We start from the raw sequence: 21,169 nt of genomic DNA, 5'->3' as shown, positions 1-21,169 counted from the left end.
AAATCTATAAACATTTCATTGTAACCTTACTCACCTCATTTCGATTTCCCTACAAATTTTGTATCGACCGATTCTATTTCCTCCGTTGAACCAGGGGCATAATCTAAATTATTAATCATCGCAAAAATGTTCTATTTTTTTAAGATTAATATAATTGAAAAATACGGAAATCGAATATAAAATGTTATTATTTTAAAACAATTTAATTCATTTAGTGGTTTGGAGAAATTTCATAAATCATGCATGTGATTTTTTCTCCTTTATTTGTTCGGTTGTGCATCTCAATGTTCAATCGCTGTCCGTAATCCTTTCCGTTCAATCGCTCAGTGGCACGATCAATTTTATATTTAAATCTCGTTTTGAAAATTATAATAGTAAGGAATCAATTATTTTCAAGAAAGTCATTTTTCTAAATATTTTTTGTAAACGCATTATATGTATCAACGTCCTTGAGCTATATGCAACTCTGCGAATCATCAAAAAATTATTATGACGCAAACAAACGAGATAGTATAAAAAGAGCATTATTACAATACAAATCCAGATTCCGATCAATATATTGAATCATCCCTTAGTTGATAAAGCCACGCATCCAAATATAAACAAAATAATAATAAAAATGGCACATTTGACATCCAATGAGAATGATTAAAAGTTTTAGTTTTAGTTCAAGTTCAACTACTCTGAACCCAACATAGAGACGTTAATTCGCACCCGTATGCAATTAAGGTTATCATTTTTTATATAGAAAAAATAGATACTATTTTTCTGCAGTTGCCAAAAATTACATTAGATCCTAAATGATGTGGAAAACAACATTACCTCGCACGGAAGCAAGCATCTCCTTCTGGTAAATATTACATATGAAACAGCCGATACCAATCCCCTACGAAATAAAGGTGACTGACAGAAAACCATGAATTCATCAAATATAAAAAAACCCAGAAAACCGTTTAGGACAGCCTCAGTGCCATTTCTTGGAGAAGTGCCCGTTTCTGTGATGCGTTAATAACATGATTCGACTCAGCATTCTCAAGAACATCAGCAATAATGGCAGCCGCATGACCGAGTGGTTCCTCTGCAGCTCTTCTGAGCATGAAGGCCTGGGAGAAAATAAAAACCGCAAGACACAACATTCTATGTCAATGAGGGTGTAATAGTTGTTGGCCTCGTGCTTATTCAATATATAAGGTTTCAGTATTCAGGAGTGTATCAGGTAGCAATCTAAGGCAATACATAATAAGACTCGTTTATCTCTTTTCATCTTATATAAAAGTTGTTTGTGTCAAGGGAGAGAAACAGAGAGGGTGATGGAGAAATGGGGATACCTGTCCATGATGCGTGATAGTTAATGTACAAGGTTGTTGAAACCATGGTTCTCCATCTACTTGAACGGGGAATCCAGCAAAAAGCTGGATCTTAATCGACTGCCCCTGTGCAAGCCTGCGAGCTTGGGACAGCCCAACCTGTCAACACGCATAAAAATCATATTTATCTGATAAAATATTCATGAGTGCACGTCACATTCAGATTCATGTAGAGCTCATCCAGTAAAATCCTCTAAAAAAGAAGCACTTTATTATTCTGTCACACTGGTAGAGACAAATTACAAGAGGGTGCTAAAGGCTTCAAAGGATGTTTGACATTCTTGAGATCAGATTCTAAAACTCATCAGACAAAACTGATCTGGGCGTTCAATTGGAAAAGAAAATTTCTCAGGTAAGATAATTGCCTGGACTGATAAAGGTAGTGTCAAATATACCTGCAGCTTTCCCAGATGCCATGTGCCCGAAATGCTTACAACCTCAAGCACTTTGTCATGCATAGACTGAGGATCAAAATTATCGTAGCTCTCATCTTCATTCTGCCACAAGTCAACACCACCCATGTAGCTTCCAATATTAGCCACAAGGACACCCTCTGCATCCTAAAATGAATTAAAGCAATATCACACATTCAATTAACTCTCTGCACTCATGTACAATCAGTATGTAAGATGTGACGAAGATCAAGAAATGCATGCAAAAAAGACAATCGACCTTGCAATCACAACAAATGACAAAATTGAGAATGAACTTTGGAGGAAAAAATGGTTCAGTGAGATAATAGAACTCTTTGCTATAAATATGTTGATAGCCCCTACCTCAGGAACCTCAACCTCGACACCATCAACCTCCACCCTTATTTGCCAAGGGAAGTCAGCAAATGTCCTGTCCATGATACTCTTGGCACCCTCTCTTGCATAAAGAACTTTATTCATGAACTGCAACAATATTAATAGTTCACTCTGCTCTGAGATTTCACGAAGTAAACAATAGGACAAGTCACCATATTAAGAAATGACAACACTCAAAACAGCAGCTACAATATATTACAGCAGCACATAGAACAAACTTAATGGTTTTCATGCACATAAGCTTATGAGCAGAAAAATTTGACTATCAATATCTATCAGCCTCTTTGCAGAGATCAAAACATTTTTCTCTTCTTCAAAGAAAAATAATAATAGTATATGGAGAGTTTTCCCAGACTTTTAAGATTGGAACATTCAAATGTTTCATAAGACATGGAAATAAAAGTAATTCACACTGCACGAACTGACCATGTTTTAATTAGAATACATAACGAGCAAAAGAAATACACAGCAATATTTAGAAGAAAAGGAGAGTTCTACAGGGAGTCTGAATTACATTATTTGATTCAAATATTTGAACAGGATCATAAATTGAAACAATGTTGATTTTATGCATCATAGAACAACAAACAAACAAAAAGACGACTTTGTTCCCCTATGGTGTAAATTAATTATTGAAAATAATTTAAATTAACATCAAAGGATTTATACTTTCTCAATCAATTGCAGACAGAATCTCAAAAATAATTACATGAGGCACAACTGGTACCAGCTGAGGTGCATAATAGTCCCGCGACTCCCGTGACACACAGGATACAGTTTAGCAACTGAATGCACTCCTATTATGATTCTTTATCTGGATATTATTCATATTTCATACCTTCTTGAAAACTAAAAAGTAACCTGTTGTTTTCAAAAATATTAAAGCCCATAACAACCACGAGAACAACCACAGCAATAAAAAGACACATCAACATAAAACAAATCCGATGGTTTGGTGCTGTACAACGATGCTGTATTTATGTATGACCATAAATAGTCCTCATAAAGCTATTGGTTGCAGATAATTTTAAAAGGATAGAAGCAAACTTTGCACACAACGTATGCATATGCATAAAAACTTCAGCAAAAAAAAAAAAAATCTGATTTCCAGAAGGTGCCCCTAAGCAGCTTCAGAGATCGTCATTTACCTGGTTATAGAATTTCTCTGGGTTCTCTTCCCTCAAATTGTGGATTTCTAGAGCAACCTTCGCATCGCATCCAACACCTACAACAATTGCCAGGATCAAAATGATACTGCTCCTCATTATCATAAAAAATTTATTGACCTTAGCATGATGTCTACTAAATGTATTATTGTTGATATTAAGCAGATCAAGATAAATCGACCAACAAAACCCCATTCATAACGGATGCAGATGCTAAAAAGAACATGTAATTGATATATCAACATATTTAAAACGAGTCCCTAGGAATGTAGAATTGAAAGAATAAAGCCTGCTTCACCAAACACCTTGAAACTTCAATTGAACTGTCTGATGAGACCTTGTCTTATCATAGTAACTGAACTACTGAAGTAGTTTTATATCACATAAGAATTTCCAGATCCCTCATCGAAGGTATACACATTTTTCCTCCTACAATAAATGAGACCAGAGAAGATAATCTCGTCCATGCATGTGGCTTGTTCTTGCCAAAAGTACTGAAGTGATATGTGCATTTTACATGCTTATACCATTCTGAAATTTTCTAAGGCACTGCCATGTTCATTCTAAGCAAACAACATAAACACAAAAGAAGCCACAAAGTATTAGATCTTAAGAATAGTCAATGAATTGGTGTCATTAAAAACAAAGCCTCCGCCATGCCAGCAGTTAGAACAGGTAGAGAGCCACAAAACTAACAGCATATAAGCTACTTGAAAGACATGTTAAATGTCACAACATATGTTTGATGGTCAGGGAGAGACACATATCCCTGTTCAAAAGGCGGCAAAAAAATGAATATATGAACCTACCAAGATAGTTATTCATAAACCTTGGGGATTGGAGTGGCTTTCCCTGCTGATTTGAGATTGATACCCTCCATCGATCCAGAATGGTAACTGCAGCATGTTCTATGTCATGCAAAAGAGTGAACAGGCCTCCTTGCCTCTCAACTGAACCCAGGCCAGCGCCCCAGGAAAGTACTCGAGCCAAATCATTTCCAGTTCCAGCAGGAAGAATAGCTATTGGTGGAGGAGAAACAAAATTTTGTTTGTCTATGGCATTCAAAACCCAGCCAACAGTACCATCTCCTCCACAGACAAGGACACGGAAATGGGGCACCCTTCTAAATAAATAAAGACCAGCTTCTGGCCCCTGTGTTGAGCTTAATTCAACAACCTAAGTTGAACCAATTTAAAAGACAGGTCAGTTTAAGGCAAATTAAAAACAGAGGCCAAATTAATAAACTAGAGAGTAGGTAGAGATAAAATACAATTTACATTAATTAGAAATTATGTTGATCATACACCTCTGTGCACATGAATAAAGCACATAAATTTTTTCCAGGCTCACACACCAAACATATGCCCCATAATCATTCGAAGATAAAACAGACACACGTGAGCTTTCTCAATTTCAGCTTTTATGTAATCCTGTTTTAGGAAACATCAATGAACCTAATATTAGTGGCCAAAGGAATAAACAGAAAACAATCCATGGTTGGCAATATTTATAGTAAAATGCACAACTATCGCTCCACAAATTTTTAGTGTTTTAAAACATAGAATAAACCTACACTCCACTAAACAAGGATTTGATGCTTGTCACCAATCATAAAAGAAAAAATTTGAATACACGTTTGATTTTGGTTATCGTTAAGAGCAAAAAAAAATATAATTGAGATAAACAACATTTATAGTTGTTAATCACATTCATTTACGTTTGGTGCAAAAAAAAAAAGATGCAAATTTACATTTAGTCGGTGTATCCACAGAAACAAACAGAGGCGGCGTCTATTACTGCTTGCAGGACTATGTCAGCAGTTATCAGAAGCATTTAATATAGGAGTTTTTTTTTTTTTTTTTAACTCAGAGCATTTAATATAGGAGTTCTTACCTGCACAGGATTTAAAATAATATTAAGCCTTTGCCTGAGAATATCTCCTCGTTGAGCTCCACTCTTCTTGTTTATAAAAACTAGCAAGGGCCTGGCATCTGGAGGTAAATCAATCAGTTCATATTTCTGACTCATTCCTAACTGAAGAGATTCATCATTCTGATTAATTGATGAACTTCTCTTAAAACTTGGAGTCTTATCCGCCCTTTTTGCTTCTTCTTTTTGCTGCTGATCCGCTTCCTCTGCAATTATACTGCCATTACAGTTTTCTTCGAGACTATGAGAACCATTAACCTTTTGACTGGTCTCAGCAGTGCTTTGTGTGGACGAATGCTCATTCATATTACTGTTATCACCTACAACAGGAGAGATCTCATTTCTATGTTTTTGCTTCTTGCTCTGACTTCTGATGGTAGCACGTACAGAAGATGCGATTTCATTGGCTCCATGCGTAATAGAACTTAGAAATCCACCAGAAGTACTGTGATTCAATTGTTTAACATACAGAGGCGATAGGATAAGTCTTCTGAAAGGACCCAGGTCACAAAAATCACCAGTTTTGTTAAACATACTACCATGGCAGTCAACATGCAATAGACGTTGACACCACATGCAACACCAGATTGGGGATCCCCCAAGAAAAGAACCACTGCATGGCTCCTCACAGTAGCTACAAAAAGAAGACTCGTCAGGTTGATCTGTCACCTCGGTCCATTGCACAGCCCACTGATGCATCACATGGTCAAAACCAAGCATTGATACACATTTGCAATCCTTGTGTACATTTGAGATGCAGCTCAAATGAGCAGCTGCACCACATGTGCTACAACAACGAATGGAGCTATCCGAATCCACTAGAGGGCTAAGAGCCTGAGATGGTGGCACAGACTTAAAGCATGCACAGCAGTTTAAACTTTTTCCTCGAGCCACAGATTCCAAACTCCATGTATGAGCAGTCAGTGGAACTTTGTTCTTGACTTTTGGGTTTTTCTTTGATCTTGCTATGGCTTTCATCCAACTAATATTAATATTTCTTCTCCATTGAAAAGCCGCAAAAAAGATGGTCAATATTCCGATCAAACCGGCAAAGATGCAAGATAAGATAAATAGATGAGATTCTGGCATTTCAGCTGAGTTTTTGCTAATCCAACTCGAAAGAAGAACTTCGGAATCCCTGTAGTCATCCATTTCTTTAAATCTACGTTGTCACATTCCATTCACAAGTAAATAATAAAAAACTCAACTCTGCGGCAATGCTAGAATTTTATGATGCAAGGGATAAGCAAACTAGCGCTGTAGTCCTAGGTCTCAATATTAACAATATGCCTACCACCTGCTGGAAACTGCAGCATGTTCTTTCTCATACATGACATCAAATAAATTCCCTTGCACTCTTTGATACAGCTACTTAACCACATTACCAAGGGACCTTCTCTGGAGATGAATAGACTGTTGATCACTCTTCAATCTTTTACGCACTGTAGCAAAATTCATTATCTGTGAGGACACAAATGTGCAAACACCTTTAACTTGGAGCACTTGTTACAAGGCAAATGCGGAAATAAAATCCTAAAGGAAATAAAAAGACAAAAACTTGTGGTACGAATTGAAATAGGAAAGCGTGCTACCATCAGAATTACCACACTTAGATAATCAAGAATAAGCACACACTGCCTCTAAGCCATATCGAAAATTCAAAGTCTCACTAAAACATATCACCAATGCTTATGCTCGCGTTTAGCAATTAACATTTATTTGCCGCAAGAATCAATAGTAATAAATGAGAAACAGGGTCTGAATGTTTCATTCACCGATTAAAGTAGTATAACAGTTTAAAATCCATTGTGTGAATCTCACTCATACCCAAAGTAGCCAAAATGAGATAATGAAAGAACCCTGAAATCCCAATCACAAGAATTTAGACTAAATTTATGGTGCCCTGATTCAAATTCACCCACTGATACTGCAGTAAACCTCACAACCCGAAGCCAAGTAAATCAAAATAACCACCAAGGCAAAGGAAATTATAACGCAGTTTGGTAGCAGACAACAGACGGAAGGCACAGAGATCAGTTCAAGCACATAGAAGAAAGCAAAGAACAAGGAAGAATGCCTAATACCATCAAAATAACGGAACTCGGACCAAAAACAATTTTTGTGATGGAAGAAACAAAAAGCAGCGAAAATGAACAGCGAAACTTGCACTTTACCGCAGAGCAAACAAACCCTAGGAAAAATTGCGATGTTCCCAACAATAATAGAACTAGAAAGCAGGTTTTGATCTCCTTGAGCAATATTGCCTCGGATCAAAGGTGTAATAATTTGTTTATTTATGTTTACGATTGTTATTATTTTGGAGATTCCGTGCGATCTAGATTCCCCCGGGGAGAAACGACGAGGACTGGAATATTTCTTATGAAACGTGGCGGGAGATAAAGGCGTTAAGTGGGGGCTTTCCCGGGCCCGACCGGACCATCAATTTCGTTTTTTTTTTTTCGATTTAAACGGTTTTTCGATAGATTATGGTTTTGAATTTTTGTATTTTCGGTTTTTCGGTTCGGTTATCTATTTTCGAAAATTTAAAACTGAACCGACCATTTAAAATATAATAAATAATAAAAATAATTAATATAAGTAATTTCATTATGTTTACAATTTCACCGCATTGCCTCTTCTTCTAAATTTTTCACCTTCCACTCCAATCTCAATTGTTCTGCTCTAAATTGTTATGTCCTAATATTAGTGATCACATGCCCTAATTTGTTCTGCTCTAAATTAGTAAATCGTTCTGCTCTAAATTGTTTTTTTCCCCTATTTACTCTCATTAATTATTCTACCTCTCAAAATTAAAGGTTTCTTATATCTTTCTTATAAATTTTTTATATTAATATCTTAATAGATGGCCGAAGAAGGTGGTAAACTTGATGATAGTGAAGGTTCAAATGCTAATGCACCTCCTTCTGCATCTACAATTACTAGTGATGCGGGAAAAAAAATGGAAAGTGGTAAGAGCTAGATCTATTGTGTGGGAACATTTTGAGAAATATGATGATTCTGATGGGGCTCCTAGAGCAAGGTGTAATTACTGTAGTTCTAATTATGCAGCTAATACAAGCTATAATGACACATCAACTTTGAGCGCTCATTTGAGAAAATGTAAACAAAATCCCCACAATGTTGAAACTAACCAAGCTAAAATAGGTTTCAACAAGCTTCAAAAGATCATAAGGGTGATGTTTCAATGAGTATTTGGAGATTTGATCAAAAATAATGTAGGAAAGCTTTAGCTAAAATGATAATTGTAGATGAGCTACCTTTTAGTTTTGTTGAGATGGAGGGATTTAGGTACTTTATAAGTGTGTCACAACCTCAATTTTGAATTCCATCTCGTACAACATTGACGAGGGACTGCATTGAACTTTTTTATGAAAAAAGCAAAAGCTTAAGAACTTTTCAAGGGAGAATAATCAAAGATTCTGCTTAACTACATATACATGGACTTCAAACCGTTTAAACCAAACCAAAAAAACCGAAATTTATGGTCTGGTCGGTTTTTTCGGTGTAAACCGTTTAATGAACACCCCCTACTAGTCACCAAAGAAAACTCCCCACCGAGCCAACCTCTACACCCCGTGCAAGATCAGTCTCCATGCTAATTTCAGCCATGTTCGTGATGGCTCAGACCCACCAGGGTCTGGTCCAAGACAGGGGATGGTACTTGCACAGCTGACGCACCACCAACCCAAGAACTAGCCATACCAAACCCAAACAACCACTAGCACCGATCAGCCCCCATACATTATCACCTAAACCGCCCAAGCTTCGACTCCAGCCCTTAACCCTCTTCCTTCTCGAGATTATCAGCTTCTTAGCTACCCAAGACGGCAGCACCCTTGCACGTAAATCACAAAAACGTGAGTAATAAACCATAAAGTACATGATTCGTGTCAAACATTGGCAAAAATGGCACCACATGATAAATCAAAGGATTTATCATGCATATACATATATATCAGCATACATAGCATGAATGACGAGAAAAAGAGTGATACAAGGCGTGCCTTAATGTTTCGTGCTCAAAAACTCGAAGGTAGGCGCGTAGGTCTAGCACCGAAGAAGCAGGGAAGAAGCTTTTTTTGAAAATCCTTGAAGAACTCGAGACTTGCTGCTGGTTTTCTTTTCGAAGCAAGCTGCTGATGGAGGGGAGGGGCGGCTGCTAGGGTGATACTAGGTTTAGGGTTACTTAGGTAGAATTTAAATAAAAATTACATGCATAAATGAATCCTAATTAAATATTAAAAATGGTTAAAAGGGTTTTGAGCTCGTTAAGCATTAAAACAAACCCAACAAGCCCAATAACACACCGAAAAAATATTTCGTATAGGTACGTTTTAGAAAATATTGTCTGAACCCTCGAAAAGTCCCCCGATTCGCTATATTTTGTGTATTGGTTAAAAATATGTCACTACAAGTAAAAATACCCATCAAAGCCCATTCTTTGAAAAATACACTTAAAAACACCTCATATTAAATAATTAAAATTAATTATTCAATAAAAAAAATTTCATGATTATCCCCGGGTTCTGTTACCGTTCGAGCGCAAAATGCAACTTAAAACTCTGATGCATGAAACTTTAATAACTCATGAATTAAAACACATTTTTATGTAATAAACATGCATTTAATGCATCAAAACAATTTAATAAAAATACATAAGAAATTTGATAATTTGCATGTATGTGGTTCACGTAGACCTTCAAATTTTCGGGACGTTACAATTAACTTTTAATTTTCAGCTATTTTTGACTCAATTGCTAACAACTGTTTCGGGTATCACGTCGATACTCCTATAAAAAAAGAATAAAAAATCAAAAGTTAATGTATCGAAATCAAAGTTTAAACAATTTTTTTAACCAAAACCTAAAGTATAATAAATTAATGGACAAAAATGTAAGGCCCATGGGGTTATCCTTTTTGGGTCCTGCAATCACAGGTCTCATGATAGCTCATGCGACATTTACTTAAAGAATTTTCCACACCTGACTGTGGAGTACGTGCCTACCCAGGTTTCGAATCCAAGACATCGTTCAGGCCATAAGTACTTGGATTTAAGAAACCTGATATCAATTGGACAAAAATTTAAGGCTTGTGAGCCTATTCTTTTTGAGTCTTACAATCACCACCTTCGTGATATGTCATGCGACACTTACTCACAAAACTCTCCATACATATCTTATGAGCTATCATGAGAGTTGTGATTGTAGGACTCAAAAGGAATAGGCCCATGGGCCTTACATTAAAAGTTATTTTCATCTTAATTAATATTTACTGACACCAAAATTCAGTGGTAGACGGTGGACCGGTAGAGTAGGAGAGCAACATGAAGCCTAATTTATGGTCTCCTATAATGAAATATGTGGCTCCATAGTGATACGCAGTGACTGAGGCAAAGAGTGGGCGACTGCGTCCCCCAAATTTTTAGTGCAAGATGTGCGCAGCCCCCCTCAATTTTGAAAAAGATCTTTTTAATATGTTTTGCTTAGATTTTACACTGCGACTTTATGGAATTGTGCTCAGATTTTGTAATATGTAATTATTTGAAAAATTCGTGCATTCACATCGGTCTCATGCATCTATTGAATTGATTATTATTAAATTACAAACTTTAAGAATATATTTTTAAATATGTTATGCATATTATATATTTTTTGTTTATTAATATTGACTGTATCATCAATTGTTTATCATACATGTAATATTTTCTATACTAGTTGTTGCTTAGCAGTATTTTTCGTGAGTTCATTATGAATAACAATGAAATGATTCTTACTTCATGAGCTGATGTTCTGAAGGTAGTTTTAATATTGTTCATGATAATACTCAATCCAAGGTAGCTCAATATTTTGGAATAATTTCAATAAATATATTTATTCTAATATATATTTTGCACACTTGTTTTCTTAAAGTAGACTATTGTTTTAAAAGATCAAATGAACATAAAATTCCGTTCGTTCTATGATATGTTTCAAAAATTCGATCTAGTATGCTGCTTTCGATCGACTTAATAGTATGTATTTTTTCGTTTCAAGAGTATGTTTCTTTCATTTCAAGATCACAATTCCTTTGTTTGTGTCATGTTTAAGTTTTATGTTTCAGTCATTGTGATTATTTGACTTGATATGAGAAAATATTTCCGAACTATGATAAGATGTTTCCCCTATACGATAGAATTAAGTCTTTTATATGGTCTCGCCTATTAAAAATGAGGGATTGCTATCAGCAAAGATTTTCGAATTTTGATAAGATATGGCTTTACACGATGGGATTATAAATGTATCACAACCTCGCTACTTGGGGGCTAAAAATAAGATATTGATATCAGTAAATAAAAAAACTTAGATGCAATTTAAGTGATTCTTATTCATATATGTTTGTTACATTCTGTTTTTGTTATAAAAAATGTTCACTGTATTATTATGATATGTTTTGTTCTCTATTAGAATATGTTTATGTTTCGAATATTTCATATTATTTGTTGTATGTACTCGATCGATCTCTCACTTAATGATTATTTCACAAAATACTAATATCTTACACTCCCTCCATAGATAAGAGCGAATAATAATTAGACGAAGAAGAACAGGAAATACTTTGGAGCCGATGATAAAGATCAAGTTCAAGATCACACATATGTTTTAATTATGTCAAATTGTAATCGTTTCAGCACATTATTATGATTTTGTATTGTAAAAACAATGTTTTATTTATGAAAATACTGGTTTTATTGTATATAGTAATACAAAGCTTGTTGTTTTACGATTGTTTGATTGTTAAATAATGACGAATGGTGACACGGCTCGGTCTCCGGGCGTGACATAAGATACATATGGCAAAAATATTGAAGTCTATATTACAAATTAAAATTCATCTATCATCTAAGCAAAAAAAAGTTAAATAAGAAAATAAAGCAAAACGACCTCAAAATCAATCATAAAATAATAACGTTCATTTCCCTTAGCCATAATAAATTTTGACAATTAGTAATTTCAAATATTATTTTTTGTTGAAAAAAATGTTAGCAAAATGTTGCATACGCTGTGAATTATTCTGTGTCGAGAGGGACCAATAATTTCCACAAATAAATTAGTCATCAATAATTTTCGAAAATAATTAGTGAAGTGTATTCAATTCAGAATTTTAATGATTTTTTTAAATTATAAACTTTTGTGGATTCGATAAATTTTTATTGAATTTTAGAAAATCTCCATTTTAGAAACAAATTTTTGTTTATTTCCATAAACTTTTTTGCAAGATTTTTATAATATCGTAAACCTTTTTTTTATATAGAATTATATAGGTTTCGTATCTAATTATAACTTTATCTATTTTATTAATTTATTCGAACTAATAATTAATTGACATAGATAACATATTTAGTTTTATATATGTATTTATGATTGTGTGGATATAATTTTTTTATTAAAATATGACGGTCAAAAAGTTAATAAAAAATTTAATTTTATTTCATAAAAAATTACTATTAGTTTTAATTATATGAACCAATAAAATCTTATAATTTTCTTATATATACTGTCATATAGTTTTATTAAAAAATTCATAATTATAATTTTAAACATTGTCGAAGTCATAAAATAAAAAAATGTAATTTTTAAACAAATTATTTTTATCAATTATATCATAAAAGTTCTTTATAAATTATAACTTAAAATCTTAATTTTTATTTTATTTTTTATCATGTTTGTTGAGAGGGCCATTCAACTATTAATAAATAAGACATTGTTTTTTATATTATCTTTTATTATTATTGAATATTACATTCATTTGTATAAATCATAAATTAAAAATCATAAGATCAATTTAGAATTCAAATTTTTCTATGATATTAAAATAAAAAAAATTATAAAATAAACAATCACTCAAAAAATGAAAAATCTGGAAAGGAAAAAAAATGTATATAGATACATTTTGAAAATTAGATAGAAATATAGAGATAGATAAGGAAAAAAGAGTGTGTATATGAGTTATAAGTTTTAAAAATACATCCAAATCTTTGGATTGAAAAAAAAAAAAACAATTTTTGACAATTTATAGTTATATCATAAGCTTTATTGTTTTTAATGTGAATGAATTTCATTAAATTGTTTAAAATTTATTGAAAATTTGATTACATCTGGATTTTTATAAAGTTTTTAAAAGTTGATTTGAGTATCATTTGACTTTTTTAAATTCAATGAAAGTTTATTTTAAACATCCATAAACTTCTATAAAATATGTAAAATTTTAATTAAATACATCTAAATTTTTTAAATTTACAAATTCATTAAAAATCATTAATCAATTTAGCCTTAATATTTATTTTACTTTCAGCCGTATACTTTACTCTTTTGGATAACACGTGGGCCCGTGGCGGAAGATAAAGACAAATGTTGTAAAAAGACATGTTTATAAAAAACGTGTTTTTTGTCTGATAATAGTAATGAGAAAAATATTAAGACAAATGTTGTAAAAAGACATGTTTATAAAAAAAACGTGTTTTTTGTCTGATAATAGTAATGAGAAAAATATTAAAATAACAAAAGTCGAAGGTTGATGATGCTGGCAAAATTTTGAAAACAAAAATAGAGGTTTTTTGTATTCTTCGGAAACCTCCACCCCTCATTAATAAATCTAAAAATAAATAATTTGATCTATAAACAATAGAGGAGGATTTCAAATTACCATGTGAAATATGTGTTGCGCCACGAATTCATTCACGGGCCCATGATCATTAGGTTTTTTTAAAATAAAAATAAAAAAAATCAGCAATTTATGCGCTAGCCGGGGTTTACTTAGTTCATATGAAAGAGTAGCGATTGTAGACTCTGAAAGAAAATATAATTTTCGTATTAAATTTATTTCCTAAGATTAATTTTTTCTTGTTTATATGATTTTAAATATTTAATTATGATTTTGTCTTTCTAGATAATGAGATAAATCAATATGATAAGTATGTTGAGATTTAATATGCAGGATTTCGGTATGGTTAAATGATTGAATCAATCAATTAGAATTTGGTCTTGAATATAATAATTCAGCATCAATAGTGAAAGATTGCCTTAAAATGAATCCAGATCCATTTAATCTTTGTTTTTTGCGTCTACTAGTGAAATTACTCCAATATCAATTTGGTCTTGAAGTTGTCCGCCTGTAAATATCAGTGCTAGTTTCTTTGATAATTTGCTACTATTACAACTCAATACAATATACTTGATTATAGCGAAGATCGAAATGGCTTCCCAAGTTTTCAATTCCAAGAATGAGATTTGCCAAGCTAAGCTAAGTTTCCCCAGCTAAGCTAAGTTTCCCCAGCTCGTGGGGTGATATGTTCATGTCTAAAAATAAAGACACCGGGGTGATTTTGCTTTTTTCCTTTGTTGTCTATCGATTTACCAACGATATGTACATGTGTACTAGTTTTGTGCAAGTCTAATAATAAACTATATCGTTTCAAACAAAATAATAATAATAATAATAAACTATATATGGGTTCTAATACTTCATTGTATTTGGAAGTATATATATATATATATATATATATATTCTATTTTATTAAGTGTGAAGATATGATAGTAACTACCTAGGGGACACCAAATTTTTCTTCCAATTTTACCTTTATATGATACTAATATTATACTTTTGTTTTTTGTTTTAATCTCAACACACACTTTTATTTTTTTTTATTTTCAACAATTCAAATATCAATTTAGTCCCTCCATAATTTGTCAAATTTCACTTTAATCAATCGCTAATGATAAAAAGATTGTACACACACGCATCGCGTATGCAAATTTACTAGTATATTATTAAGTGTAATACCATTATAGTAACTACTTTAGAGGATAACAAAATATTTAGTTCCATAATTACCCCTCTTACCCTACTTAAAACATCTTCAAGTCACTCCATATTTTACATAGAAAAAATCTAAAAACAAATTCTCTTTTAAATCGAACAACTCTTCTAAATTGAAAATAATTTCGTGTTAATTGTTTAGTATTATTTGATCAAATTAAAAATAATAATAACACATGCAACGCATGTGCATATTTACTAATCTATACTATTTTATTAAGTTTGAGACCCTTAGAGTAACTAACTTTGGTGTCATGGTCTGTTTTAATAATTATATGTATTAATAAAATGTTAAAGTTTTAATGTAAGTTATATGTAGTTCAGCAGATAGAATCATTGTTTCTTGGGGTTTAGGTCATAGGTTCAATTCTCACTGAGGTCATTTTTTTTATTCTTTTATTTTTCAATTTATTTTTTAATTTATATATCAAAATTACAGTGTACTCCCTCGCTATTTCTTATAATTATATTTTGATCCTCATTTTTTTATTCTTTTATTTTTCAATTTATTTTTTAATCTATATATCAAAATTACAGTGTAGTTCATCGCTATTTCTTATAATTATATTTTGATCCTCATTTAAATATAAATCAAATGAATTATAAAAAATATTATACAAGTACGCAACGCGTGCGTCGGTACACTAGTATATATGAATACTCATCATATTGGAGATGTATTTCAGAGGTATAAGTGAAGTTTGATGAATCTATTGCTGAGTTAAGGGAAGAAGTAAAGAAAATGTGTTGGAATTATTTCGTGGGCTCACATAATTTAATTAATTGTACATGAACAAGTTATCTAATAAATAACTCAATAAAGTGATCTATTTAATTATGGGTTTCCAAAGTATTAAATAAATTTGTATGGTCCACCTTATGTGTAGAAACTCGGCCCAATTAGGTCTTCTATGATAGGTTGAAGACTGCTAAGGTTATATAAGGTTATGGTCGCAAGACACATAAAAAACACATAATATATACGACGCACATATTCTAGATCTCTCTTCTTCTCTCATCAAAGGCAAGAATAAGGTGGTCGATTCTCTGTTGCCTTGTACGATCCATAACTCTGATGCTAGATCAATCAATGGATTCTGATACGTGTTTACTGTTATTCATAGAATTCCTATCGTGTCGTGATATATGGATTTAATCACATGATTTATAGATATATTTTATTCATAGAAATTGTATATAGAAATACATTTTGAAAATTAGATAGAATTATAGAGATAGATAAAAGAGAGATAATGAGAGGTCAGAGAGAGGAAAAAAAGAGTTTGTGTATGTGTTATAATTTTTAAAAATACATCCAAATCTTTGGTTGAAAAAAAACAATTTTTGACAATTTATAGTTGTTTCATAAGCTTTTATGTTTGTATGTTAATGAATTTCATGAAATTAATTATTAGAAATCTATTGAAAATTTGAATACATCTAGAGTTTTATAAAGTTTTTAAAAATCAATTTGAATAATATTTGACTTTTTAAAAGTCTATGAAAATTTATCTTGAACATCACTAGACTTCTATAGAATATGTAAAAGTCTTAATTAAATATATCTAAACTTTTAAATATATCACAGGAGTGGGACTCCACTCATGTGAATGAAATCCTTTGGGACCTAAAAATAAATAATTTGATCTATAAACAACATTATTGTGACGAGGAACGTCGATACCTAAAGTTGGTGGATCCTTAGCAGTGCATATGACATTACTCGTAGCATCTTGGATATAAATTTTTTTTTTTAGGAATCAAGTTTGATATGAAGTAATATAATTTGCTTCCATGAATCTTCTGGTTCAAAATTTAAAGCAATGGAGAACTATGACATGTTCAATACAGCACTGTTGTTTCGGTTGTTTAGGCAACATGGACACAACATTCCTTGTGGTATACTCTTTATCTAATATCTCTTCCACCTATATTAATCATCAAGCCATGTCATTTAACTCACAGTAAAAGTATTTGCGTTATAGAAATTTTTTGACAGAAGATAAGTTAATGCATCTCAGGTGTTTTCGACAAGTTCAAGGACGCGGACAATAAATTCTTGACTTCTTTGGAAAGTGACATAAAGGGTTTGTTAAGCTTTTATGAAGCGACGGATGTGAGAATTCAAGGGGAGAATGTGTTAGAAGAGGCAGTTGTTTTCACAACTTGTCATCTGAACAATATTCTTACATCGCAAGCTGATTTTTCCGTGAGAGAGAGAGTTTCACAAACCTTGGAGAAATCCATTCATTGCGGAGTTCCCATAGTAGTGGCGCGATATTACATTCCAATATATGAAAAGGAGGAATCAAACGACAAACTACTTGTTAGGCTGGCCAAATTAAATTTCAGATATCTGCAGAATTTGTATCAGACAGAGCTATCTCATCTCATAACGTACGTAAACTATTACATATTTTAAATATTTTATTGTTAGAATAAATTTTGTTTGACATGCGAATGCATGTTTCTTTTCATGTACAACTGTTGGATATTAAAAAAGCAGAGACCTAAAAACAAACACAAGTATAAATGGAATCGCACGCTACGAGTTCTTAACTTAAATACGACCATCTAATCCGACAATTTAATCTTTTGTACTTATGAGCGAGCTAAGAAATGCATAAGAATTGTTACGCAATGAAAGGTGTAAAACCTTAAAACTTTTACTATGCAGGTGGTGGAAGGATTTGGACATTCTTTCGAAAGTTCCTTATATGAAGGACCGTGTAGTTGAGTCTTATTTTTGGGGTGTGGCCATGGATTATGAACCTCAGTACTCCTCTGCTCGATCAGCTGTTGCTAAATCCGTATTGTTGACGACGATGTTAGATGACACATATGATACTTATGCTCCACTTGAAGACCTAGAGATATTTACCCAAATATTACAAAGGTACGTAAGGGTTGTATATATAATAACATAAACACACGCACATTTGTATACATATACACTCTATTTAGTGGATTGATTTTATACATAAAATGGAGTGTATATAACATAAAGTCAATTGTTTATGACATTGGATAAAGAATTCAACTCTCTTTTAAAAAAAAAATAAAGAATTCAAGTGTTTGAATGCGCAAAAGGTTGACAATTGTTTGGAGTTTCAGTTATTTCTAAACTTGAGGGTTTAATTTGAAGAGAAGAAGATGTCGAGGTTAATGTGTCGTGTCTGATGGTTTTTGAATGTGAGAGGAAATGTCAAAAGTTCAAAAAAAAAAAAAAAGAAGGAAAGACTGATTGTAATTAAACAAAGCATTATATTAGAAATAACTAGATTCTTATGTTTTCTGCAGTGGAAGGATTAATGAAATTGATCGTCTGCCCAATTACTTCAAAGAAATCTATCAGTTTGTTTCAAGAATCTACGAGGATTTCGACAACGAAGCATCAAAGCAAGGAAAATATTATGCGGGTTCTTATAATAAAGAAACGGTATGTACTTTAATTAATTTACAATTTATTTGATATATATCTTAGTTCACATAAAATAAAAAAAATATTCTAATTGAGAAAAATGTCTACCTAATCCTTAATTGGTGGAAAAATATTTTAACTAATTAATTTTGAAGCTGTGCGTGCCCAACATTCCTAATTTGACTTAGACTTATGCAGGATCATCTGAAGTACTGTTGTATTATAAAGGAGTAACAAAAAAATTAGCTTAAGGGTTTGTGATTGCATGTCGATGCATATATACATCATTAATTAATTTCTAACATCGAAAGCATTTTGACCTCGTAGGTGAAACAAGTGTGTATGGCTTATCATACGGAAGCCAATTGGTATAGGAGAAAACGTTTACCAGCATTTGAAGATGTTCTTTCTGTTGGGATTGTCACCAGCTTGTTGTCTATACTTGCAACTTCATCCTTCTTGAACGGCCCAGCTACAGCGAAAGACTTCGAATGGTTGATGAGTAAACCAAAAATTGGCGTTGCCTCAGCTCATATGGGTCGATACTGGAACGATCAAGCTTCATATGATGTACGTACGTATGTATACACACTTTATTATGATCTTTTATACAGTCGATGACGTGGTGCTAGACACATCATCATTTTTCAATGGTACATAGCTAGCATAAAAATGACAAGTTACTCTTATATATTTACCCTTGATCTTCACTTTGTAGCGCGAGTACAAGATTAATGGCGAGAGCCAAACTGCAGTGGATTGCTATATGAAACAATATGGTGTGCCAAAAGAAGAAACTCTGCATAAGTTCGTTGAACTTGCAGAAGATTCGTGGATGACTGTGAATAAGGAATGGGTCGAAACAGTGTCCGTTCCAAGGCACGCTCTCAAACCAATCCTCAATTATTGCCGAGCAGTGATGGCCACTTATAAGAAGGAACAAGATGGGTATACATTTCCAGAAAAATCACTCAAGCCACTCATTCTTGCTGTATTTTTGGATCCCATAATCATATAATTTCTCGGTTCCGATAAAATATCGAATATGTCGTCATGCAGCGTACGTATCATCATTAAATTATGTTCGTTGGGACTCTTGTCTTCCATGACACGTCATCTTGAGTTACTCTGTGTGCAACTAATATTTATATTTAGTACATTACTATCTTGTCCGAGTCCGACGTTTCGATTTCGATTCGATTATAGTTGGAGGTATTGAAGTATATGTTTGAGAGTGAAAGCACGCACACGTGCTTGGATCGATCTTTTGGAGCTGTTGAACTTATAATTGTGCTAGAATATACTGAAGTTTGTTTCCGTTTCGTAATCTACATACGCAAGTAATAAACGAATTCGCTTTTTGCCCTTTCAATTTATATATGCTTCATAATAACATGCATGTTCTTAAGTCCTAACTCAACCTGTGATCAAATATCTTTTCCCAAAGTAATTATTCAAATGAATTCTCTCGCGGAAAGTTGCAAAAACTAATAATCAGAAGCGGTAAAAGATAATCGATCGTACTCAAAGAGCTTTGTAAATGCCTGATCGATATGCATGCATGAGGCGACATTACTTTCTTTTTTGTATATTTTTACTCGTTTAAATATTGAAAAAAAATTTAGTTTCTTGAGAGAGAACGAGAAAATTGAACCAAAAATAAGTTTACTATAGTTTCTTCTAAAAATAAATAACTTTACTATTTTATAATGAGAATACTTTTAAAAATTTGTGTGCTATTTGAGAGAATAAAATACCATCTAGCCATAGTGGTCGAAGACAAGTTTTTAGTCGATATATAAGAGAGTTGTAGGCTGCATGAATAACAATAAGTTTCGTGTGAGAGAGTCTCATGAATTTATATTCTTGAAACGAGCCTACCAGATCCATAACAAAAGTGAAAATTAAAATTTTTTGTATAAAAATTAATATTGTTTCATGGATTGGATGGATAAGAGAGCTGTCACACAAAACTAATTCATTAGACTGAGAGATTTTGCATTAGTAGAAACCAATGCTCTAAAAATGACTTTTGACGAAGTACTCCACTATTTCAAAATGAGAAATAAGCAAAGCAAATTGCATGCTTCTCAATTGAAAACTAATTAAAACATGGATTCTTGATTTCCACACAAGTAAATACACAACCCTTTGGGCTTATTATATAAACACAACTAAAATGGAAACCCTAACCCTTACAATAAAGTAAATTAAAATGTACCTTTTCTAGCACCACCAATCATGAGAATACTTTTAAAAATTGATTCTTCTTTTATATTGGATGAATACGAAAATTTTTATTTAGTGAATTATTTGATAACAGTGGAAGTTTAAAACTAACTGTATCACTGCTTGTGCGCAATCTCCAAAATGCAGTTTTCACAAACTAAGTATTTATAAATTTTATCTATTTTGAAAAAAAAAATAACATTAATTAATAAGTTTCTTATGAGACGGTCTCACGAATATTTATTTATGAGACGTTCAATCCTATCCATATTTATAATAAAAGTAATATTTTTTCATATGTGACCTAAATAGAATATCCGTCTCATAAAATTGACCATGAGACCGTCTCACCAGAGTTGTTGTGAAAAAATT

General features: G+C 32.5%; 2 protein-coding genes across 6 annotated transcripts; one reads left to right on the top strand and one right to left on the bottom strand.

Annotated features, from left to right (window-relative positions):
- Positions 1-719: 719 nt before the first annotated feature.
- On the bottom strand, positions 720-7,689 carry LOC142556144 (diacylglycerol kinase 1-like). Of its 5 annotated transcripts, none has more exons than XM_075667430.1 (9): positions 7,356-7,689; positions 6,569-6,732; positions 5,236-6,433; positions 4,152-4,518; positions 3,325-3,401; positions 2,144-2,263; positions 1,763-1,927; positions 1,329-1,466; positions 720-1,103 (listed from the first exon to the last, which is right to left on the bottom strand). In XM_075667430.1, exons 2-9 carry the CDS (start codon positions 6,601-6,603, stop codon positions 954-956), a joined length of 2,250 nt encoding a protein of 749 aa, XP_075523545.1. In that variant the 5' UTR covers positions 6,604-6,732; positions 7,356-7,689; the 3' UTR covers positions 720-953. The 5 variants fall into 5 exon arrangements, with proteins under 5 accessions (XP_075523545.1, XP_075523544.1, XP_075523549.1 ...); XM_075667429.1 differs by having other exon boundaries at positions 7,446-7,689; XM_075667434.1 differs by having other exon boundaries at positions 5,236-6,409; positions 7,446-7,689.
- A 9,254-nt stretch (positions 7,690-16,943) lies between these two features.
- Positions 16,944-19,885, top strand: LOC142556143 (beta-farnesene synthase-like). The gene is made up of 6 exons (XM_075667428.1): positions 16,944-17,046; positions 17,169-17,544; positions 17,825-18,043; positions 18,448-18,586; positions 18,896-19,138; positions 19,287-19,885. Exons 1-6 carry the CDS (start codon positions 16,971-16,973, stop codon positions 19,584-19,586), a joined length of 1,353 nt encoding a protein of 450 aa, XP_075523543.1. The 5' UTR covers positions 16,944-16,970; the 3' UTR covers positions 19,587-19,885.
- The last annotated feature ends 1,284 nt before the right edge of the window (positions 19,886-21,169 follow it).

This window comes from Primulina tabacum, chromosome 9, assembly GCF_025594145.1.
Source record: "Primulina tabacum isolate GXHZ01 chromosome 9, ASM2559414v2, whole genome shotgun sequence".
Taxonomy (NCBI): Eukaryota; Viridiplantae; Streptophyta; class Magnoliopsida; order Lamiales; family Gesneriaceae; genus Primulina; species Primulina tabacum.
Note: the sequence above shows the minus strand (reverse complement) of the source record. Positions and strands in the feature narration are given on the sequence as shown.